The sequence below is a fragment of the Pelobates fuscus genome, chromosome 7 (assembly GCF_036172605.1).
Source record: "Pelobates fuscus isolate aPelFus1 chromosome 7, aPelFus1.pri, whole genome shotgun sequence".
Classification (NCBI taxonomy): domain Eukaryota; kingdom Metazoa; phylum Chordata; class Amphibia; order Anura; family Pelobatidae; genus Pelobates; species Pelobates fuscus.
In genome coordinates, this window is record NC_086323.1 from 182,846,447 (window position 1) to 182,871,989 (window position 25,543).

General features: G+C 43.8%; 1 protein-coding gene across 1 annotated transcript in view; it reads right to left on the bottom strand.

The window, feature by feature from the left end:
• UCHL5 (ubiquitin C-terminal hydrolase L5) overlaps positions 1-25,543 on the bottom strand; it is a 287,690-nt gene that overhangs the window by 215,264 nt on the left and 46,883 nt on the right. The window contains exons 4-5 of the mRNA XM_063426950.1: positions 10,014-10,139; positions 5,170-5,231 (exon numbers count right to left, since the gene is read on the bottom strand). Of these exons, the coding sequence (XP_063283020.1) occupies positions 5,170-5,231; positions 10,014-10,139 (188 nt within the window). The remainder of the gene's footprint in view (positions 1-5,169; positions 5,232-10,013; positions 10,140-25,543) is intronic.

Sequence of the window (25,543 nt, forward strand, 5' to 3'; positions counted from 1 at the left end):
GAGAATTCGATACGTATGGCCGGTTATCGGGACTGAAACTTAATCTAACTAAATGCGAAATATTAGATGTCTCGACCCCGATGGACGTAGGAGAGCAAATTCAACGTGAATACCCCTTTCATTGGTGTCGGGACCAGATGCGATACCTGGGAATCTGGATACCCAGGAACCCGAAAGAAATTTATGCCACGAATTACATCCCCCTTTTGCGCACAATCCTCAACGATCTCAAAAGCTGGAACTACGACCACATCTCCTGGCAGGGACGTATATCGGTAATAAAGATGAACGTCCTCCCGCGGCTCCTTTACTACTTTCACACCATCCCCTGGCACATCCCGACGGGATTTTTTGCATCTCTTAAGTCAGCGGTGATACAATACATCTGGAAGGGAGAAAGGGCACGGCTCAGCTTTGACAAGTTATGCCTACCCAAAAATTGGGGAGGCCTGGCTTTGCCAGATATCCGCAAATACTATCATGCCACGGTACTACAGCGGATTAGGGATTGGCAGGTGGCACCTGACACCAAACTGTGGGTGGCACTGAATAGAGAGGGCAGTAACAAAGCCCTCCACAGACTCACGTGGCATAATTCGGTGGACGCAACGTCAATGCTAGGTGCTGAATCACCCGTCGCTCAAACATTGAAGACATGGTCCCACCTGAGACGTAACCAACACATCTCCCCGCAGCCGAGCCCCCTGATACCGATCACCTTCAACTCTGATATAGGAGGAGGACTTCCCCGCTCTTCCTGGCCAATTGTAGGAAATGATGACTTTGTCCCGATATCCGAAGTCCTCAGTAACGCGGGTATACAGAACCTTCGAGACTGGAGTGGGATACCACATCCAACACTCATGCATAGATTCCATTATGCGCAACTACGACATTTCTACTATAACCTTCCCAACAGGGTAGCAATACATAGAGAACAAACGTGGTTTGAACATCTCTGCACGACTGACTCAGATGCCGATGGCAGAGTCTCAGTCATATATCAACGGCTAATAACGGGAGAACGCTCCAGGAACACGGCGTTCAAAAGAAGATGGGAAGAGCTGACGGATAGGACGTTCACCGACACACAATGGGAACAGATATTGATTCTACAGCACAAGAGCTCCATCAGCACCAATTACCAGGAGGTCAACTTCAAACTGCTTTCCCACTGGTACAAGACCCCCTCCTTGCTACATAGAATATTCCCGGGATCCTCAGACGCATGTTGGAGATGCGAATCCCACACAGGCACAATAAGACACATTTGGTGGGACTGCGCACGGATTAAGCCGTTTTGGGAGGATATACAACGAGAGATGAAGACCATACTGGGAGACCTACCTGACCTCACCATAGAAATGGCCCTACTCCATCACACCGAGGGCTCAATTGCCCAATACAAGAGGTCGATAGTCCGACACCTACTAAATGCGGCTAAAGCATCCGTTCCCGCTAAATGGAAGCAGACACAACCACCGACTGTGACGGACTGGCTTCAGAGAGTAGAAGACATCCACACGGCTGAGGCGCGATATGCAGAATTGCTCGGAAGGAGTACCAAACATGTAGAGGCCTGGACCCCGTGGTATGTATACCTCTCACGACCAGGAGCAGTGAGACCATGAAAACACACCATTTCATACGGTCTTGGAGAGACCGAGCGTGCGCTGATGTCTGGTGCCATATCTAAACCCAACCCCTCCCCCCCCTCCTCACCCACCCCCCCCCCCCCCTTCTTCTCCTTCCAACAATATACGAGGTTTCTTACTCATCCCCACGCGACCCATCTCTGGGACTCAGTGGTAGCGGCTCGGACTGCCCCAGGGGGGCCGGAACGGGGGTACCTGACTGTGAGGATGCGTGAGCTATAGGAGAACTTTGTAGTAGACACCGGAGAGGCACTCCAGTGCCATCACCCCCCAAAACATTAAATAAACAACTAACAACGGATTACAGGGATGACTGGGACACTAAACGAACTGAACAACGACTCCATAGTATGACTCAATAGACCGACGAGGGGAAGGGAACATAACATACGCCCTGCGACACTCCAAGGCACCCCATCAGGCGTCTGACTGATGGACCTACGAAGGAGACAGACTCACCTAAACCACTCCTGTAACATAAGTAGCCACTGGAGGTTCTCCCCCAGGAGACCCTAGACTAGGACGAAGACTTGAGGGTTACACCCTTAGTGGTGCACTGAATGTGCTTGACAATCACACCCTCAATTGCTACACAATGCACTTAGCTCATCGATAAATACTCACATGTCCTCGACACTGCTCCCACGCAGGATTACGATGAGGCCCTCAGTCATGTATGTCGCATCTCGTTATGACTACAAATATGAACACTACCTTCCCTCCCGACTATTAGACTTAAAACCGGGCCACCTGAAGGTGCCACGGAATAGAGGCCCTAAGTTATCCCATTATTTAGCTTTCATTGAGAGGTTTTTGATGTTACTGGAATGGCATTAGCTTTTAACGATGCATCTAACTATATTTGTTCACTTGTCACTTTGCTAGAATTGCCTACGCTTTATTGGCTAATGAACAACCATATGACGCTTGTTGCACACCAGATGATCAGAAGATAAAAATGCTTACTTTTGATGTTAAATTTCGAACTGACTTGCTGTATATACACTGTTGTGGTGTATGATTGTTTGTTTCTGTACTCACCTGTTCGTAATAATAAAGAATTTACAAAAAAAAAAAAGAATACACAAGCAGGGGCGCGGAGCTTGACCACCGAGCCGCATGGATCAACGGCTAATCCAAGGCCATCTGGGGTCACACATCGCCCCAGAAAATCAAACATAGCACTAAAACAACCCAGAAACAAGGGGACACCTGCTAATGACCTTCTTATTCGCGCAAAAGGGCAGAAACACTCGCTACAAAAGACGGGCCTACCTCACCCCTCACCGGCAGAGGCCTTGAAGCTCTCCTGGCAGGTACTCCACAACCTCGATTACCAGCCACTGACCCAATACGAACAAGGGCCATCTACAGACAGCGGCATGGGGAGAAGGTCCCATAAACAGCAAGTGGGAGCTCCCAAAAACACCCGAGATATTGGGACCCTGCAAGCCACAAAATGGAAGCGGAGCCAGACCCAGAGACAAGCTCTAACTGCTCGGCGATGTGCCCGGAGGACCTTGGGGAATATCATCGGTCCCAATCACAACAAGCACAGCCAGCTGAGACCGACTACCAGGCCCCGGCCACTAAAAGCAACATCCGACAACTCCTGAAGGAGATGAAAATGATGTTTGACTCCGACATCAACCTGGCCCGGACGGAGATACAAGCCGTGACCACAAGGGTCCAGGCTACAGAAAACGACCTCACGGACATACGCTGAGAGGTGACTAACATGGAGGACACCTTCCGCCAACTACACTCTGCCAACACAATAGTCCAAACCAGATAGGACAACATAGAGGACCGAAGCAGGAAAAACAACATAAAAATTAGGGGGGATCCCAGACACTATCGGGCCAACCGAGCTACCACACTATCTGCAACGACCCACGGCTGAGCTCCTGCTGCACACTCGGGCAAAAAAACTAGAATTTAACGGTCAATTCCATATCAACAAGGCCAAACAAGCACCTATAACAGCGCCAAGGGACGTCATCATGAGATGTCACTCCCTGATAGTGAAGCGCTGATTTATGACAGCAGTAAAGGACAAGACACCGTCCACCTTCGAATCCAGCCGGTTCACCTTTTTTCAGGACATTACCCGCAACACACTTCAAAGGAGAAGATCGCTGGCAAACTCATCACACAACTCCGCAACGAGAAGGTGGAATACAGATGGCTCCTGCCTAGGACCCTAGTGGTTACTCGGGACAATGTTGTTTTTAAACTCCCTTCACTATCAGAAGCACCGTCCTTTCTCCAATCGCTGGGCCTAGCGCAGGGGGACACAACGCACCCAACGCCACAACCATCACACACCAGGGACCCTGGCAGGACTGTCCCATTCGCCCAACGAGGAGATAAGAGGAAGGAGGCTGCCATCTGAACCCAGCACTGGCAGCAGAGCTATCCTGCACCTCACATTATACTTTATGTTACAAGCATGTTACCTTTACTTTTGTTTAAACAGTTACCTACCAGTTAAATCATTTTGAACCCGTAGATAAAGGGGCCCCTACTGGCGGACCTTCCCCCCCACCCACACCGACGACTGCAGATCGAGGAACTTAATGTCCTCTTTAGTTACGAAGAAAGGTTAAAACATTTTAATCTCTTTAGTTTGGAAAAACGGTGCCTGAGAGGGGATATGATAACATTATACAAATATATTCGGGACCAGTATAAACCTTTATCTGGAAATCTATTCATAAACAGGGCTATACATAGGGCACAAGGTCACACATTTAGGCTGGAAGAAATTAGATTTCATCTAAGGCAAAGAAAAGGTTTTTTTTACAGTAAGAGCAATAAGGATATGGAATTCTCTGCCTGAAGAGGTGGTTTGTCAGAGTCACTACAGATGTTTAAACTGCAATTGGATAAATACTTGCAAAAACATAACATACATGGATACAATTTCTAATTAGTGGGGTAATAGCTGCTTGATCCAAGAAGACATCTGACTGCTATTTTGGGGTCAAGAAGGAATTTTGTCTTTGTTTGTTGCAAAATTGGAAGCGCTTCAGACTAGGTTTTTTGCCTTCTTTTGGATCAACAGCAAAAACATATGCGAGGAAGGCTGAACTTGATGGACGCAAGTCTCTTTTCAGCTATGTAACTATGTAACCAACCAAATAAACCAAAGAGTGTGGGGTAAGTTGAAGAGTAGGAAGACTGCAGCAAACCAGTCCAACCCCCAGTACCTGTGACTCAAACTATATTTAGAAACATGTATAAAAAAAAAAAAAAAAAAAAAGGAGGAGCACTGCCCAACCACATATGCATAAACGCCCTACAGTGAGCGTGCCAGCAAGGTCAATCGACAAATGGCGCAGACAGAGATTGTGGTCAGGCGGAAATATCATAATTCCAAAACAATTTGTTTTTATACATCTTGGGGTGCCTGAAATTTTGAAAACAGTCCTGCATTTCCGCTTTCATAAATATTGTGTCAGGAGGAATCAGAATGCTTCCACAAGAACAAAGAAAAGAAAAAAAAACATACCTGGCAAAGCTGTTGTGAACTTGTCGTATCACTTCTGAGTTACTTAGTGCTAAACCCTTCATCTGCAAAACAAATGCAATGTTAACTTACATTAAACTCTTAAGTTATGGAACATTTCACTATGCACATCAATCACACTTTGTATAATTGCAAAGCTGACAATGTAGAGAATAACCTGCACCCATTCTCAGCTCATAATGAATAAGAACGGCAGCTGCTCTAAGCTGAGTGCCTCAGATCAGTCTGGAAGTGCAATTTGCATGCTGCCAATGCCCATGATAAAACATTGGGCATCTGGCCAGCGAGATGCCTTAGAGCAGGGCCTTCCCAAACGATAATAGGCAGAGAACCACTTTTGAAAACTGTAATTTTTAGAGACACACTTGCTTTTAATGCATATTTAAAAAATTTATAAACGTGGCACATCATGGCAGCTTTAGATGCATAAAATTGTCACACCATGGCAACCAGTTTTAGATGCATAAAATTGTCACACCATGGCAACCAGTTTTAGATGCATAAAATTGCCACAACGTGGCAACACGTTTTAGAGAGACATACAATTGGCACACCATGGCAATTGGCTTTAGAGGATTACAATTGGCACGCCATGGCAATCGGCTCTAGAGGCAAACAATTGGCGCACCATGGCAATCGGCTTTAGAGGCATAAAAATGGCGCAAATGGTGCAGCAGCTTTAGATGCATCAACTTGGCACATCATGTCAGTCAGTTTGAGATTAATAAACTTGGCATAATACAGCAACCCATTTAGATGCATAAACCTGGAATATCACGGAAGATTTAGAGGCATCATGTTGGTATATCATTGCAGATTTAGACGCATAATTATGGGATTTGTCAGTTTTGGAGGCAGAAACTTGGCATATTATGGAAATCAGTTTTAGAGGCATACAACTAGTTACTCACAGACTCAGGCAGCATCAGAAGCGTTGTGTCCCTCCCTCTTTCATCCAGGCATCTCACGTTGAGTATCCCAGTGGTAGATCCCCATTTGTCGGAGAATTTCAAAAATGCTATGCCAGCTGGGGATCTACCATTTGCCCACCCTTGCAAGGTTGTATTTGTGAGTAGTGTTTGAATGTAAGCATGTTTTTGTTTGAAGTATATGTGTGGGTGTATTTGTATGTACTCTAGGTCCCCAGCAGCCTGAAGAAAGACCTACAAAAAAGAAACAGTGGAGGCCATGCTTCTTCCTTGTGCCATACCAAATCATACCAAGGATTGAGGCAGTGATTGGCTGAGAATGCTCAGCTGATGTTCTCACCAATCACTGCTCGCGACCTTGGGCATGGCGTGAACTGTAGCATAACTTTGTCTCCACCATGGAGGCCAAACATCATACTGACGCAGAAGCTATGTGCAACGCTCAAAATTAGAGTGGCACATAGCCTTTAAATACAGCTGTAATTTTTACTATGCCATTGTCCCCTCGAGTATAAAGAAGATCCAAGGGTCTGAAAAGACCCTGGTGAGATCTTCCTGCTTGCTCCCTGCTACTTGATTAGAGCTGGGCTTGACAGCTGCAGAGCAACGATTACTGCTCCCTCTTATGCTGCATTAGATCCAAAAGAAAGCCCTAGTTTTCCTTTAAAAAAATTATATTTAATATGTATAAAAAAGTGTGAAATTATGGTAGAGTGAGCACATGACAAATGTGACACAAAGGCCTTAACTTAAGGGGTTAATTGATTTTTGGTAGTTACAGGTCACAAATTGCAAGGAACACAATACCGTTTGAAAACTTAAAAATGTTTGAATTTTGTATATTTGGCCTTTAAGTTTAATAGTACTTTCAGAAACCAATATTGCCAATATATATTATATAAAGTAAACCCCCTAAGCTGGTGATGGCGACCCTATGACACGTGCCCTAAAGGGCAAGTGAACCACAAGTTGACCACATAGCAGGCACTGCTGCCAAGGTTGTAAATTTCCTGGTTGGTTTGCCATGATATGGATGGAGGTGTGAAAGTGACAGCAGCCACTTGTTCCTTGTGATGAAGACCTCCAAGATAGATTAAATCAGACCCCAGCAGAAGAGAATATACAGCTCCACCAACCATCTTCATGCACAAAGAGCTAGTGCTGGCCCAGGATCATTAAAGTGGCCGTTGGTAAGTGCAACGTGGTAATATAAGAATGAGTTTGTGTCCGTAAGGTTTCATATGTGTGTCAGTGAGAGCTTATGTGCCGCTGTGTGTGTGTGTGTGTGTGTCAGTATGCATGTGTGTCAGTGACTGTAAATGTGTGCCTTTATACACACAAGAGTGGCACTTTGTGATAAATAAGTGGTTTCATGTTGCACTTTGGGAAATCAGTCTTGCCATCATTGTGTTAAGCTATATATCTAGGGGCACTTTGAAACTTTTAATTGTATTTTTATTTTGCCACCAATCTCTGCTAAACTACATTGTAATGTTGTAAGTGTTTGTTTTACAGACACGACTGGAATTTGCAGTGTACTTTTTATTTTTAAATGTATTAGTTAATGTTACTGAATTAAAAAAAGGTCAGTTACATCCCTGAGTACAACAATATCTCCAAAATATACAACTGCTGGAACTTTTCTTTTTTATTTATTACAGGATCAAATTTGATATCTGCCCAATTCTGTTTTCAAAATTACATTTTTAGAGACAGATTTGCTGAACCTTGTTCTTATTTTGGGGTTTTTACCATAGTTACATAGCTGAAAAGAGACTTGCGTCCATCAAGTTCAGCCTTCCTCACATTTGTTTTTTGCGGTTGATCCAAAAGAAAGCAAAAAAACCCAGTTTGAAGCACTTCCTTCCAATTTTGCAACAAGCTAGGGAAAAAAATCATTCTTGACCCCAGAATGGCAGTCAGATTTATCCTTAGATCAAGCCGTTATTTATTACCTTACATTGAAAGATAATATCCATGAATACTCTGTTTTTGTAAGTATGCATCTAGTAGAAGTTTGAACATCTGTATGGACTCTGATAAAACCCCTTCTTCAGGCAGAGAATTCCACATTCTTATTGTTCTTACAGTAAAAAAAAAAAAAAAAACACACCTTTCCTTTGCCTTAGACGAAATCTTCTTTCTTCCAGTCTAAACGTATGGCCTCGTGTCCTATTCGTGTGTTATCCATTCAGGGTATATGTTGCTTGTGTATTCTTTACCCCGAAGTGCATAACTTTGTATTTTTTAACATTAAATTTCATCTGCCATTGGGGGGCGTGGCCTAGCTCTCGGCGCGGACGGACGCATGTGAGCGAAGCTCCGTTCTACACCAACCTAAAAAGCGACTATAAACAGTGTGAGTGACCAGCAAACACCCTAACATGGCTCAACATGTTTATAAACATGTTAAATAGAAGCAGTCCTAGAACAGACCCCTGAGGGACACCACTTGCCACCTCTGATCAGCTTGAAAATTTGCCATTAATGACAACTCTCTGTACTCTGTTTTTAAGCCAATGTTCTACCCAAGAACAAGCATTTTCATCTAGACCGATTTATTTGAGTTTGAACACTAATCTATTGTGTGGAACTGTATCAAATGCCTTGGCAAAATACAAATAGATCACATCCACTGCAAAACCCTGATCTATACTTCTACTTACTTCTTCATAGAACGCAATCAAGTTAGTTTGCCATGACCTGTGCTTCATAAAACCATGCTGATTTTTGCTGATAACCCATGTTCTTCACAAGGAATTCTTGAATATTATCCCTTAATAACCTTTCAAATATTTTCCCAGCCACAGAAGTTAAGCTCACAGGTCTATAATTTCGAGGCAAGGATTTTTAACCCTTTTTGAATATAGGAATACCATATCATCAATTTAACGGTTACGTTAAATGTATATCACTTGTTAAAGTATACACTCGGGGGTCTGCTCACATGGTGTGTTTTGAGCCTTATTATGCATCAATGTTTTCACCATTTTCATTAGAAGTTTACAGTATTCATTTGTCCCACATTACTTTACATTTACATTGCAATTTTTGAGTGTTACTGTACTAACTCCTCAACTTGAAGTTTTGACTGATTGATTTTCTGGGTAAAGGTCTTGTTTTTTTTTTTTATTTAGTACATCACAAAATATCACCCCATAAATGCATGCCATTTGCAAAGGTACACACAACACTGTATGTCATACATATACCATGGAATATTTCAAAATAATTGGTGAAAAATTGACCTACAATAAGTCACCAAAGTTTAAGGTATTTTCACTTTATATATATTTATTTTTACATGTCAGTTGCAATTAAGCAGGTTAATTTTGTAAAATTTGATGTGTGCGGTAGTAATGAAAAATCTATAAATTTGGACTCTTCAGAGTACAAAATGACACGCTCACATACTTTTGTCTAGTTTTTGTGAAAATACAAAGCAGAATTTATAAAATGCACAATGCAGTTTTTCACAAATGTAGAGTAAAAATCAATATTTGTTGCATTTTACATAATGTTTAATTAAGCAGTATTTTTTTTAAATACACTACTTGCACTACACTGCAATGGCTTCTATGTGAATAATGTAACTTTTGGTGGTTGCAACTTTGTCCATCTCTGCATCCAATATTAGAGTTACCAAGTTTCATGTTCACATATATACTTCTGTGCACCTGTATACTAATCAGTCATAGCAATTTAAAATTAGATATTCCATATTATCAATAACATCTAATGTGCTTTACAGTTGTTGCCAAAACATTCACACTTACATTCATACATAAGGAAAGTGGTCAGCCACTCTTGTGCGTGTTTCTGAATATTACCCACACTCTCTTTGTCATTAAATCTAAAAACCAACATGGAACCGCAAAAGGCAAGAAAGATACTTACAGCTGCGTCAAAGCTTTGAGTGAATTCTCTGAACTCAGAGAGCGTCTCCCCCAACTGGACATCAGAATGTGTTGTGTTCAGTAAAATACTGATGATCGCTTGTGTGGCACATGCATTATTTATTACCTATAACGTATCACAGAAAATAAATGTGAAAATTAAACATATGACAACATTCAGGTAGTATTTCTATATGGGCATGAAAGTAGCAACATAAGGAATACATTTAGACCTGTACCTGTAGATGTATGCATGTACATATTGCATCGCTCTCCTTATATGCGTGTGAATGAGTAAAAGTGAAAGTATTAACATACACATCTTGTTATTTATATGTACTTAAATGTGCATGTATTAATGTTTTTTTGTTTTTTGTTTTTTTTTTACAAAGTCTTGTAAAGCCATAACATCAGATGTGCAACAGGTTCTTTACACCTGGACATAGTCCTTATTAAAGCGGCACTGTCATGCCGAACTTACCTTTCCTCAATCTCTTCCTCTTCTCCCCCTCTCTCAGGATCTGTTATTCTTTTCTTCCTGTCTTCTTTAGTTTTCTTTAAAATCATAAGACAAAGTAGGGACTCTGTCTTATGGAGGATTCCTCCGCTTGACCAGCTCTGACCAGCGGAGGAGCAAAGTGTGCTTCATTTCCGCTGGTCAGAGCAATTTTCCCATGATCCCTAGCTTTCCTCCCAGTTCCCACAATGCTTCCTGTCAGTATTGCCGAAAGTCCTGTCACTTAGACAGAACGCTGGCAAAACTGCCGAATTGCATCCTAACAGAATGAGCACCGTTTCTCCATTGGTGTTAGGATGCAATTCGGTACTTTGTTCGGATCGGAATTTCATTCTAATGAATGAAACTCCGATGCTATTCATTGCTGTGGCTGCATCTTGCAGCCGCTTAGTAGATAACTCCCTAATTCCCACGGTATCAGGGAGCTATCTACTAAAAGGCTGAAAGACCTAAATTGGTCTTTCAGCCAAATGTACTAACACTAAGTAAAAATGAATAGTAAATAATATGCTCCTACTCGCTATACCGCGAGTAGGGGCATGTCTAGTAAGCAGTGAGCAGCCTGTGGCTGCTCACTGTAAAAAAAAAAAAAAAGAAAAAAAAATATTGCCCCCCACCCCTAAACGACGGGTGGGGGCTGTAAAGTAAAATAAGGGAGGGAGACCTATTGTCCCCCCCCCCGGCCCCCACCCCTGAGCGGTGGGTGGGGGCCATAAAGATAATTGGGGGGGGGGGACCTACTGTCCTCCCCCCCCCCCCGGCCCCCACCCCTGGGCGGCGGGTGGGGGCCATAATGGTAATAAGAGGGGGGGACCTACTGTCCTCCCCCCCCCGGCCCGCACCCCTGGGCGGCGGGTGGGGGCCATAATAGTAGTAGGGGGGGGGGGACCTACTGTCCTCCCCCCCGGCCCCCACCCCTGGCCGGCGGGTGGGGGCCATAATGGTAATAAGAGGGGGGGGGGACCTACTGTCCTCCCCCCCCGGCCCCCACCCCTGGGCGGCGGGTGGGGGCCATAATAGTAGTAGGGGGGACGACCTACTGTCCTCCCCCCCGGCACCCACCCCTGGCCGGCGGGTGGGGACCATAATGGTAATAAGAGGGGGGGGGGACCTACTGTCCTCCCCCCCCCGGCCCCCACCCCTGGGCGGCGGGTGGGGGCCATCATAGTAATAAGGAGGGGGGACAGTAGGTCCCCCCCCCCACCTATTAATATTATGGCCCCCACCCGCCGCCCAGGGGTGGGGGCCGGGGGGTGGAGGACAGTAGGTCCCCCCCCCCCCCCTTATTACTATTATGGCCCCCACCTGCCGCCCAGGGGTGGGGGCCTGAGGGGAGGACAGTAGGTCCCCCCTCATTCCCATTATGGCCCCCACCCGCCGCCCAGGGGTGGGGGCCGGCGGGGGAGGACAGTAGGTCCCCCGTCCCCCCCTTATTACCCTTTTTTTTTTTTTTACAGTGAGCAGCCACAGGCTGCTCACTGTTTAGTGGACATGCCCCTACTCGCGGTATAGCGAGTAGGGGCATTGGGGAGATTTTAATCTCCCTTGTGCTATTATGGGGGTCATATTGACCCCCATAGAGTGAGGAGGGGACCTGGGGGGCTTATGAAGTGGTGGGGAGCACTGCTCCCTGCCGCTTCTGTCTTTACATATTGCAAGGAGGGAGCTGCACGCCGGTAGCTCCCTCCTTGTAATAAACCGAACAAACAAACGAACACTGATACACAGTGTTAGTTTGTTCGTCTGATTTTTTCTATTCATTCATTCGTCTGTCTGATGAATGAATGAATGAATAGGTGAAATTCCCGTTCGCATGTCCAGATGTTTCACTGGGCATGTGCGGGAATCTCAGGGCTATCTAGTGTGGGTAGATGACGTGTCCCACAGGGACTTCACCTACCCACACAAAGATGGCGGCGCCCTGAATATAGATCGGGGCAGAAAAAAAAGAATAAAAAATAGGTAATGTGGGGGGCATAGGGGCATTTGGGGGTGACTAGGGGGTCGATTGGATGTAGTTGAGGCGGGAGGGGGGGTTAAAAAAAAAAAACGGAATTCGGCATGACAGTGCCGCTTTAAATGCAACTTCCTCAGTGGGATTCCACATCAAAATGAACATAAAATAGATGTCAGAGCCGAGCTGTTATGGATCGCAAAATGAAGGTGTGCATATCCACATCCAATAGGCTCTTTCACATTCCATCTAACATCAGAAATTATGGATTACCAGCTATATGATTCATAAGAAAATTTCCTTAATGGCAATCTTTTTGTTTAATCCATCTGTGACAATGTTGGAGACATGGGAAGTTTAATACAGGAAACAGATATCAAAGAAGAAACACGAGGGAAAGAAGAAGAAAAAAAAAAAAAAAGTAAAATGAGCTAGAGGGAAGAAATGAGAATGTAAAAAAAAGAAAACAACATTGCATGGTACTTGGAATGCATGCTTGAATAAACAGACAACATTGTAAATAATATTCACTCATCAGCCAGAACATTAACCCCTTAAGACCGCAGCCAAATGTACAAGTTGTGATGAAAACAAAACGTAAACAAAACCTGGCATTTGCGCTATATGTCTGTCCAACCGTAATTCACCTCTTTCATATTAAATGCACCCACACATATTATACATCATTTTATTCAGGGGAAACGGGGCTTTCATTTAACATCAAATATTTAGGTATGGAACATAAATTAATATGAATAAAATATAAAAAAAAAATGGGAGGGGGGCGGAGCCTGACTGTTGAAGTGGATGGTCGCAGGCTGCCCGAGCTCCGGGCCCGAGACCTATAAATCGACTACTTAAAGTGCCCAGAACGACAAAATACCACTCTATACTCCTGCTGGACACCCGTTAGCGATCCAGGAACATGTTACCTGTGGCTGTTCTGCCGGTAGCCAGCGGCTCCAGGACGCCACAGCCATGCGGCCTGTTGGAGACCGAGGCGGGGAGAGACGGCCGCTCTTCCTGCACTAAGGTCGACTACGGAGACCATAAGTGCTCCCACCCCCCCCACCCCTATGGACCGGCGGGGGTCATCCCGGTCCCCCCCAAAGCGCAGACATACCCGTCCAGCATCCACTGGAGAGGCTCTGCAGAACCGGAATCCCACGTGGTGGGAGCCAAGATGGCCGCCAAACCGGGACCCAGCTTCACCCAAACTCCCAGGAAGGGAGCTACGCAAGACAGCATCGCACAAGCCTTCGAAACATTCTGGGTAAAATTCCGGGAACTGACCCAGCGGGGGGCAATGCAGTATACCACAGCAAAGAAAACTCAAAAAAACACACAGCCAGTCGCAGACCCAAGCAGGCCTCCAGTCAAGCAACCCATGAGGTACCCGAAGAGAAAGCAGACGAAACAAGCTGCCGCGCTGCCTAAAATACGGCGCCGAAAACTAATTGCTTGCATCCGGCACAAGGCAACCCGAGACTCCTGCGGACCGTGGAGGAAGAAGACCCCGACCCCAACTCACATTATCCAGCGACGAACCCCCAAGCAACCTGAAAAGAGAACTGAAGACGCCGCAAGACACAGAGACTGTGGCCGTGTTACCCCATTGCAGCCAAGCACAGAAGGGGGAACCCTGAGGGCTTCCAGACGGGGCAGCAATCACCAGAAGATGACTCCACTTGCCTGCATCGCCAGAGCGGGCCTCCACAGCGACGGACGAGTCAACAGCTGTAGCCCACAAAGCTGCACCTCGCGGTGCCTCACCAGGACTCTCTACCATCCCTAACACCCTTCAATATGCAAGGTATCGGCTGACAGGGAACTCACGAACCGGGACATATAGGGGTACAAGCTTAAAGCCTCTACTACTATAGACGCTGTCCATACTACACGGCAACCTCTTAAATAGAGACTTACCGACGAGATTGAACTTTCACGTAATATACACTGTTTACCCGTGTCAAATGTTTCAGCACCTCCATGATAGTGGTTTTCCATTAGCATAGCGCCTTACAGCACGCATCAGCCATGCTTTTAGATAGCCTGCCACCTATTATATGCCTACATGGCACCCAGCTTGTTTCTCCCTCATGTCTATTTCCCCCCCTCTCTCATGTAGGCATAATCTGTGTTGCCCTCAGCCTAGTTTAAACACTGTATAAACCTAATAATCCACGCTAGACGCAGGACAGTCCCTGATTACTCTAACCTACTCTAATGATTATTGTTTCGCCTTCATTTTATTGCAAATGTTAGCAATGATGTTTTACGTGTTAGGTTGTGTATAATGTTATGATATCTCATGCTACACTAGAACGCCCGCCTTGTACGGTCTGCACGTACACCGAGCACCTCAGTAGCGTTAAGCGGAGTGCGAATATATAGCTGAACCTGCATGTCTTGATACGACACTACTCTACTCTACTCTAACTAAACTACTAATTTCAAATAAGCGACTGTATAAGCGCCCTAACTAAACTACTAAGCGCAGAAAATCGACTTTACACATGACAGTGACACAGAAAACATCTTGATTAAGCGATGACACTACATTATCACTATCTATAAGCTACTGTTAATAATCGACAAATTAATTCCTTATGACAAATATAGTCACCCAGCTTGCGCCTAGCTTGTATTAATATATATGCATATCTCTCATTTATTAACGATTTAGACATAAACCTGTTTGCTAATTTACCTTTAAAAAATGTGCAATGTTAATCTCTATTGCCATATGTTATCTTATGTATGTCACCGGGTTGCACCTGCTGTTGTGGCAGTGCCAAACCACTTGTTTCACCTTTGCACAAACAAAATAAAGAATTTAAAAAAAAAAAAAAATGGGAGAAAATAAGATTTTTTAAAAATGTTCTTAGTTCTATGTGACATTTTAACTGTGAATGTCAAAATACTGTTTGCGTTTACTTCAATAACATACACATATTTGTATTCAGCGATGTCTCACGTGTAAAACAGTACCCCCTATGTACAGGTTTTATGGTGTTTTGGGAAGTTACAGGGTCAAATATAGTTTGTTACATTTTTTGTTTTTTCACATTGAAATTCGCCAGATTGGTTACACTGCCTTTAAGATCGTATGGTTGCCCAGGAAGGAGAATTATCCCCATGATGGCATACCATTTGCAAAAGTAGACAACCCAAGGTATTGCAAATGGGGTATGTCCAGTCTTTAGTAGTCACTTGGTCACAAACACTGGCCAAAGTTAGTGTTAATATTTGAAAATGCTAAAAAATTATTTGAACGCCAATTTTGGCCAGTGTTTGTGACCAAGTGGCTACTAAAAAAAGCCATTTGCAATACCTTGCAAATAGTATGCCATCATGGGGGTAATTTTCATTCCTGGGCTACCGTACGGTCTCAAAGGCAACATAACCGACCTGGCGAATTTCAATGTGAAAAAACTGAAACGCAAGCCTTATATTTGACTCTAACTTTTGAAAACACCATAAAACCAGTACAAGTTATACTCTGGAGACTGCCGTCAGGGTTATGGGTGCACAGGGATCATTAATGCACATCGGAAGCGAAGGGTAACCTGTCTGGTCTGATGACAGATTGCTGACAAACTTATAGGACCACTATAGTGCCAGGAAAACACCCTCTGGGTCCCACTCCCGCCGGGCTGAAGAGGAAGGAAGGGGTTAAATTCTTACCTTTCTCCAGCGCCAGGCTCCCTCGGTACTGGGGACTCTCCTCCCCCTTCCGACGTCATCCGTTGAATGCACATGCGCGGCAAGAGCCGCGCACGCAGTCAGTCCATAGGAAAGCAAATCTCAATGCTTTCCTATGGACGGCAGCGTCTTCTCACTGTGAATATCACAGCGAGAAGCCCGGAAGCAGTGTTGCTGCCTATGGAGACAACCCGTCGACCACCCAAAAGCGCCTTTAATGGGGACACGAGACTCGAAATGGACAATGAATGCAATGGAAAAAGATTGCCTGGTCTTATAAAGAACATTTTCTTTTAGATCAGGTGGATCAGTGCTCCTCAAGGCACACCTAACAGTTCAGGATTACCCGGGGATTTCCCGGGTGTGTCTAAGGTATTTAAAAAAAAAAAAAAAAAACCTGAGACTCAAGGGTGATTTTTTTTTTTTCTTTTTCTAAAGATCTTTTTTCTTTGTCTAACACCCAGGTAACCCCTAAATCCTGGACTGTTAGGTTTGCCTTGAGGAGAGGGTTGAGGAGCACTGAGGTGGATGGTTGTGTGTATGTGCGTTGTGTGCGTCATATACTTGAAACTTGGTGAAAAGATGGCAGCAGCATAAACTAGAAGAAAGAAGAAGGGAAGCCAGCAGGTGTTATGCTCTGGGCAAATTTTCTGCGTCAAAACCTTGAGTCCTGGCATTCATGAGGATGTTACTTCGACATGTATCACCTACCTATATATTGTTGCAGACCACATCCTTTCATGGCAATGGTGTTCTCACGGGGCAGGGGGTCTCTTGCAGCAGGATAATGCACCCTGCCACACTAAACGAATTATGATTGTTTTGAGGAACTCTAAATTCTCCAGATCTCAATCCCACTATGCATCTTTGGGATGTGCTGGAACAACAAATCCAATCTATGAGGCCCCACCGCTCAACTTGAAGGACTTTATTGGATCTGCAACATTAATCAAGGCTTGACAAATTTGCTTTGAATCTAGGCGCAAGCTTAGGAGCCAGGTTTTTTTTCTACTACAACTGCTTTATTTCCAAAAGGTGGCGTTTACATTGCTCCCTAGTACACCTATAGTGGTGGACGTTCAGATGGCTACTAAAGGTGCTTTCTACGTTCAGTATCTCCACGCTCTGCATAACTCCATTCTGAACGTTCATCGGAGATTCATTGTTTCAATGCATCTCCATAAGAATATGATGATTGGCGCAGCACTTTGAGCATATGCAGTAGCCTTCCAATCACATGTGAATGCATTGGGGTGACTGATATGATCAAGAGCATTACTCAAAAAATATTCACTTTTTAGCACAATTTCTGTCCACAATCTGCAGGCCAGTTACAGCAAAGAAAGAGACATGCAACAATGTCTTGATGAAAGCAGGAGCAACTAATTTTAGATTACTATATATTCGAGTATAAGCCGACCCGAATATAAGCCGAGGCCCCTAATTTTACCCCCAAAAAACTGGGAAAACGTATTGACTCGAGTATAAGACTAGGGTGGGAAATGCAGCAGCTACTGGTAAATTTCTAAATAAAATTAGATCCTAAAAAAATTATATTAATTGAATATTTATTTACTGTGTGTATATAATGAATGCAGTGTGTGTATATAATGAATGCAGTGTGTGTGAGTGCAGTGCGTGTGTGAGTGCAGTGCGTGTGTGAATGAATGCAGTGCGTGTATGAATGAATGCAGTGCGTGTATGAATGAATGCAGTGCGTGTATGAATGCAGTGTAAGTGTGTGTGTGATGCAGTGTAAGTGTGTGTGATGCAGTGTAAGTGTGTTGCAGAGCCTTGGTGGGGGGTGGGCATTTTTATAATTTTTTGGTTTTTAATTATTATTTTAATTTTTTTTGTTATATTATTTATTTATTTTATTATTATTTTTAATATTATTTTATTATTATTATTTTTGGCCCCCTTCCCTGCTTGTTAGCGGGCCAGGGAGGGGGGCTCTCACTCCCTGGTGGTCCAGTGGATGGGCACTCTGTAGGAGGGGGGCTGGCAGAGCTCTTACTTACCTCTCCTGCAGCTCCTGTCAGCTCCCTTCTCCTCCACACCGGTCCGGTCAGCTACCCTGTCATCTCACAGTGTAAGTCTCACGAGAGCCGCACTATGACCCCGCGGCTCTCGCGAGATTTACACTGGGAGCTGACAGAGGTGCTGAACGGACCGGCGCGGAGGAGGAGGGAGCTGCAGGAGAGGTAAGTGCTTCCTACACCGCCCCCAGTCTGTATTATGGCAATGTAAATTGCCATAATAAAGACACTGACTAGAGTATAAGCTGAGTTGGGGTTTTTCAGCACCAAAAATGTGCTGAAAAACTCTGCTTATACTCGAGTATATACGGTATTTATTTTACTTCACATCAGGACATACAAACTACACTATTAACGCTATACTTTGCTTCGATTCCCCCATCTTCAAGTGCACCTTGACAACAACAGCATATCTAGATCGGCCAGGCAGATCTCAGCATGATAGCATAACACAATCTTATTTTGGTCCCAGCTGGAGGGGCGAGGCTCTGCATGTTGTGCCATGTGACACATTAAAGTCACTTTTTGTCACAATTAGTATTAAACAGGCAAGTACCAAACGAAAAGAACAAAGAACAATATAGAGCTGCTGGCCAGTTAAGCCCTTAAGGACTGAGGGAGTTGTACAAGTTGTGATCAAAACAAAACCTTGAATTTGCATTATATGGCTGTTCAAGCATAATTCACCTCTTTCATATTACGTGCACCCACATGTATCATATCATTCTGTTCAGGAGAAACAGTGCTTTCATGTCACATCAAATATTTGTATATTAAACATAGTTTAATATGAATAAAATATATATTTTTTTAAATGAGAAATTACGTTTTTATTATTTTTTTTAGTTCTGCATGGCATTTTAACTGTGACTGTCACAATACTGTTAGCTGTTACTGCAATTAAGTACACATATAAAACAGTACCCCCAATAAGGTGTTTTGGAAAGTTACAGGGTCAAATACAGCATATTCAATTTTTCAGTTTATACACATTGAAATATGCCAGACTGGTTAAGTTGCCTTTGAGACCGTATGGTAGTCTAGGAATGAGAATTACCCCCATAATGCAAAATTAGACAACCCAAGGCATTACAAATGCTACTTAGTCACAAAGACTGGCCAAAGTCAGCGTTCATATTTGTGTGTGAAAAATGCAAAAAAACTTATTTGAATGCTAATCTTGGCCAGTGTTTGTGACTAAGTGGTTACTAAAAAAGAATGGACATACCCCCATTTGCAATACCTTGGGTTGTCTACTTTTGCAAATGGTATGCCATCATGGGAGTAATTTTCATTCCTGGGCTACCATACGGCCTCAAAGGCAACATAACCGATCTGTCAATTTCAATGGGAAAAAAAGGAAATGCAAGCCTTTACTTGACTAACTTTTGAAAACACCATAAAACCTGTACATAGGGGGTACAGATTTACTCACGAGACTCAGCTGAACACATATTAGTAAAATGTATCACAACAATTATATCGTCAGTGAAAATGCAGTTTGTGTGTGAAAAATTAAAAAAACGTCACTTTCACTGACGATATCTTCCAAGTTGTGAGGAAGAAACAAATTCTCTGGACTTTCTGCCTGGGTTGTCAGGCAGGTCCCGCAAGATAAAATGACAATGTAAAAATATAATGCATAAATATATTTGTAAAATTTAAATGTATATATTCACGCTTGCAGGACTTCTCGCGGGTGATTGCGTCAAAGTTTGCGAGCCATTTACTTTTGAGGTCCAAGGTCTACTTGTGGTGTTCCAAACAGTCACTATTTTCAGAAATGTCTGAGGACTCAATCTCCCTTCTTCAAAGTAATTTCTGCTCAATGCATCTGCTAGAATGTTGATGCTTCTGAACTCTGAGCTGCTCAGACGCATGCAGCGCAAGCTTTTTTTTTACCGGCTCTACAGCTCGTTCATCCACCAGAGTCACTACCCATGTCAGGGGTGCATGGACGAACGGACTGAGACCTTAATCAAGCCTTTCACTGCAACGAGCCAGGAACGCTACACTGCGGCCTACTCAAGTGGGGAGAGAAAGCCACTCTTCTCACTCCTATTCCACCGAATGGGCCAGCCTGTTCCCCACTAGCCCGCCACAGATTTCCTCTGCTGCCCACTCAAAGCAGATCCACCCACTACTTATCACTGTCAAAAGGGTGGATGCATCCCACCTGACCATGCAAAAACTGAGCCTACTTCCAACAGCTCGCCTCAGCTCCACTGCTCAATGCCTGCAATTATTAAGTGGTCTTGCTATGCAAGAACACTTAATGTTATCTCACATATATTATTCTTATTATAGCCAAATTTACCACCCTAACTCCTCCCACAGTTTTTACACTATATAGACAGTAATATACCGAAACGTGCGGATTGTTCCCGATTGGATTGCTATTACTTTGTGGAACATTTCGCCGAATGGTTCACGGAATATCGTCGTTCTTGTGGCGAAATTGGTCCCATAGAAATGAATGGCAAAGCTAGAGTGGGAGCTGGCAAAAGCTGAAAAATCAGGACATGATTTCTAAACTGCCACCACTCCCTCATTTTCAAGCCCACCTACACAAATCTTGTATCAAAACGTTCAGCTATCCCTACGGCCACTAAAAATGTCCACGGCTAGGCCATAGTCCTCAGTTTTCACAATATGACCATTTGGTTGCAACTCACGCCGTCCATTGACATTCATTGAAACTCCCCTCTAGCCAGCTCGAATTTGAAGGGCAATTTCTAAACTGTGACTGTGCTTTCATTTGTAATACTTCAGAGACATACTATGCATCAAAATGTAGGGGTCTTGTGATTCTCACAATATGAAGCTCTTCGCTGTAGGATGTATAGTTTTTAAAATACGACGGTTTGAAGATGGCAACTGCCAAAATACTCTGACCTGTGCCAGGCTGGAGCATAGACAGGGCCTTTTGTACACCTGCTAATGTTTTTATAAATACAGTCTGTTGGATCATCTCGCTGACCCGGATACCCCATCGGCTATCACTCGAGGAGGGATACTTAATAAGTCTGTTGGATTATCTTGCTGACCCGGATACCCCATCGGCTATCACTCGAGGAGGGATACTTAATAAACCCCCCATCTACATCGTGGGGAGGCACCCATAAAACGCGTTACCAATCTGGAACTTGTGAGTGCATATAAACCATTATATCATTTTAAAGTATAAAACAATATTTGCAATGTTTTATCCTTTATTGCAGGTACACTAGCAGAATCCCTAAATATCATATCATTCATACGGTTTTGTTATATGGTTGGGAAATAACCTTGGGAAGCGGTGTACCTATAAGTTAAGTTTTTTCTGAAACGTTGTTTACACATTACTTTGTTCACGGGTGGTTGTGTGTATTTGCACTTTTTTGAATGTTTTTATAACTGTATGTTTTAATGTAACTGTGAAGCACTTTGGGCAACAACATTGCAATTAAATGTGCTATATAAATAAATAATAACAGTTACTCCGCCCACTCCAGTTGTAGACTACTGGTGGAGGCAAGAACACTTCACAATTTCCCCAGAAATTGTAGCTTTTTTAGTTATTTAAGTGTTTCTGGCTACAGCTGCGTGAAATGACTGCTGCCGAGTATCTTCCCAAAGGTGCACCCCAACCGAAAGAAGAAGCGTCTGATGTGATTAGATGGTTTTTCATTCTGAAAGACAGACCTACCGACTGGAATCTGGAGCTTTCCCACCAACTTAAGCTCTTTAAAGTTAAAGGCAAAATTATCATAAGATGATCCAGAAAGAAAGTTTAGATTATGTTTCTTTGTAAAGAACCTATGCTGGCTTTGGCCCAGTTGACAGCCAGAATGGCCTAAGTAAAAAGGCCCTGCAATCTCAAAGCCTTCCTTATATTACACTTTTCCATTGCTTTCCTCTCTAGAAAAGATTTTTCTATTTTCCCTGGTTTTCAGTGAGTAGAAATATCCTCATAAAAACAGTCTAACTAGATCCTAAAATGTAATTTGCCTTAAAGGGAACTAGTTCTTATTTTTGTAATTTTAGAATCCATCCATGTTTCTGAAAAATAAAAACAGAAGCATTATGGATATTTTGAAAAAGACATTCTTTTATGTCTGCCCTTTATAACCAGTGTTGTAAGTATTAAACGAAAATCTTTGATTCTTAAAGCTTCTGTGATGACCACCAAAACCTTGGAAAAAAACACGTGTAACGGAGCTCCCCGTACTCCGACCAAGTGGGCAATGAAGAGTTATTTGTCGGTGTTTGCAGATGACAAAACTCAAAAAGACCTGTAAAGTAACAACAGCTTGTCTTACATTAATTGTAAGTGCTAGAGGTATGTTAAAGGACCACTCTAGAGCCAGGAAAGCATACTCGTTTTCCTGGCACTAGAGTGCCCTGAGGGTGCCCCCACCCTCAGGGACCCACTCCCGCCCGGCTCTGGAAAGGGGAAAGGGGTAAAAACTTACCTTTTTCCAGCGCTGGGCGGGGAGCTCTCCTCCTCCTCTCCGCCTCCGTTCCTCCCCGTCGGCTGAATGCGCACGCGCGGCAAGAGCTGCGCGCGCATTCAGCCAGTCACATAGGAAAGCATTCATAATGCTTTCCTATGGACGCTTGCGTGCTCTCACTGTGATTTTCACAGTGAGAATCACGCAAGCGCCTCTAGCGGCTGTCAGTGAGACAGCCGCTAGAGAATTAGGGGGAAGGCTTAACTAATTGATAAACATAGCAGTTTCTCTGAAACTGCTATGTTTATAAAACAATTAGTTAACCCTAGCTGGACCTGGCACCCAGACCACTTCATTAAGCTGAAGTGGTCTGGGTGCCTAGAGTGGTCCTTTAAGAGCACACTTACAACAGAACAGCACCAGACTGGCAGGCAGTTGATACTGGGCTTTCAATTTTCCAGAATTCCTGAATTTGCAATTGGCACGAAAACCCCAAGATTGCACTGTGCATCTCCAGGTGGACCGCATCCCACCTCCAGGACCTCCCAGTTGTGAGCCAAAATGCACCCAGACCATTCCCAGAACCCAGCACGGACTGGGTAGAAGTTCTAAAAGCATGGATCGTAGGCACCTGGTGTTGGTTTTAACGCTAAAAAGAGAGCAGGTCTTTCCCTCACAAGTGAATCTTCTATTGCCACAGTGGACTTACCATGCGTGACCTACTGACCTAAACTGTTGAATGCAGGTGGAGAAATGGGGCATATTGGTTAATGTTGGGTTTTATACATTTGAGGAAGATGAGGGGCTTAAATGTTAGCACTGGATTTTGCTAAGGCATTTGATACAGTTCCACACAAAAATATACTATTAAACCTGGAATTAGCTGGTTAATATGAAAAATTGTGTACTTGGATAGAACACAGGGTTAAAGATTAGAATGCAGAAAGTAGTTGCAAATGGAAAATTTTCAAACTGGACAAAACTGCTAAGTGGAGGCCCATTTGCTCACTGAATGTTCCATTTGTTCTGTCCTGGGTTCACTTCACTTTGATCGGTTTATAAAAGATTTATAGGTGGGCAATGAAGAGTTATTTGTCGGTGTTTGCAGATGACAAAACTCAAAAAGATAATACAGTCTGAACATGATAACTTCTCTACAGAGGGATGTGGATACTAAGCAGACAAGTGATGCAGATAAATTTAAAGTGATGCATTTTAATAGAACGCATAAGCCACATATACATAAAATGGGTTTGAATTAAAGGGATTATATAGTGCCAGGGAAGCAAACCAGTTTTCCTGGCACTGTAGAATCCTGCAGTGCCCCTCCCTACCACCCCCCTCCCTCGAGCCCCTTCAACCACTTACCTGAATCCAGCGCCGATGACCGCGGTCGTCTTAAGATATCCCCATAGGAAAGCATTTTTTAATGGTCCATTTGGATTTCAGTAGTCCCTCTAGTGGCTGTCTGGTAGACAGCCACTAGAGGAGGAGTTAACCCTCAGAGGTAATTATTGCCGTTTCTCCGAAACGGCAATAATTACCACTGTAGGGTTAAGGGACATGGGGCAATGACCCCAAATAGATTCGATATAGATATAGATATCTATCGATTTGGGGTCATTGCCCCATGTCCCTTAACCCTACAGTGGTAATTATTGCAGTTTCTGAGAAACGGCAATAATTACCTCTGAGGGTTAACTCCTCCTCTAGTGGCTGTCTACCAGATAAGAGAAAAAGAGAAGGGGGTGGGGGGTGAACTGATTAACATGATCACGTTATACTTTTTTTGCATAAATGGAACATTATATATAAACAGGTTGTTGACACAAGGAGAAATTTGATTGCCATTATGGAGTCCAGAAGGGATCAACAGAAATGTTCTGTACAATTATAAATCCCTTTCTGCATATCATTACCAAAACATTTTATAGACAAGCTCACACAGACAGCAGTGTGCTACAGGAACACTGTTTATTAGACCTCCCAAGAAGTAAACATAGGGACAGGACAATAATATATTTAATGCATGTCTGCCTGTGTCCTATCCTTGACTGTCTTTCTGTAGTTAAAGGAAAACTCCACTGCACACATCCAAATAAAATAAAAATGACTGTTTAGTAGAAATACCTCCAATAAAAATGCATGAATGTTTTTAAAGCGGCACAGTTATGGCCGAATCCAGTTTTTATTTATTTTTTAACCCCCTCCCGACTCCACTACATCTAATTGACCCCTTAGTCACCCCCAAATGCCCCTAAGCCCCCATATTACATGTTTTTTATTCTTTATTTTCTGCACCGATCTATATTCAGGGCCCCGCTTCTTTGTGTGGGTAGAGGAAGTCCCTGTGGGACACGTCATCTGCCCACACTAGATAGCGCTGTGAGATTCCCGCACATGCCCAGTTAAACACTTGGGCATGCGAACGGGAATTTCATCTATTCATTCATTCGTCAGAATAGGTTCCCCCCTCTTATTGTTTTTAAAGGCCCCCACCTGCTGCTCAGGGGGGGATCCAGGGGAGGAGGCAATATGTCTCCCCCCTCTTCTTGTTAAGAGCCCCCACCTGCCGCTCAGGGGTGGGGGCCAGGTGGGGAGGCAATAGTCCCCTCCCCCCTCTTATGGCTAAGGGCCCCCACCGGCGCTTAGGGGTGGGGGTCAAGAGGGGAGGACTCGGCACAGGTGGGGGCTGGGGGGACAATCGTGTTTAACAGTGAGCAGCCACAGGCTGCTCACTGTTTACTTGACATGCCCCTACTCGCATTATAGCGAGAAGGGGCATATTATTTACTAATACTAAGTAATCTTTACTTAGTATTAGTAAAGTTTTTGGAAGATAACTCCCTAATACCGTGGGAATTAGGGAGTTATCTACTAAGC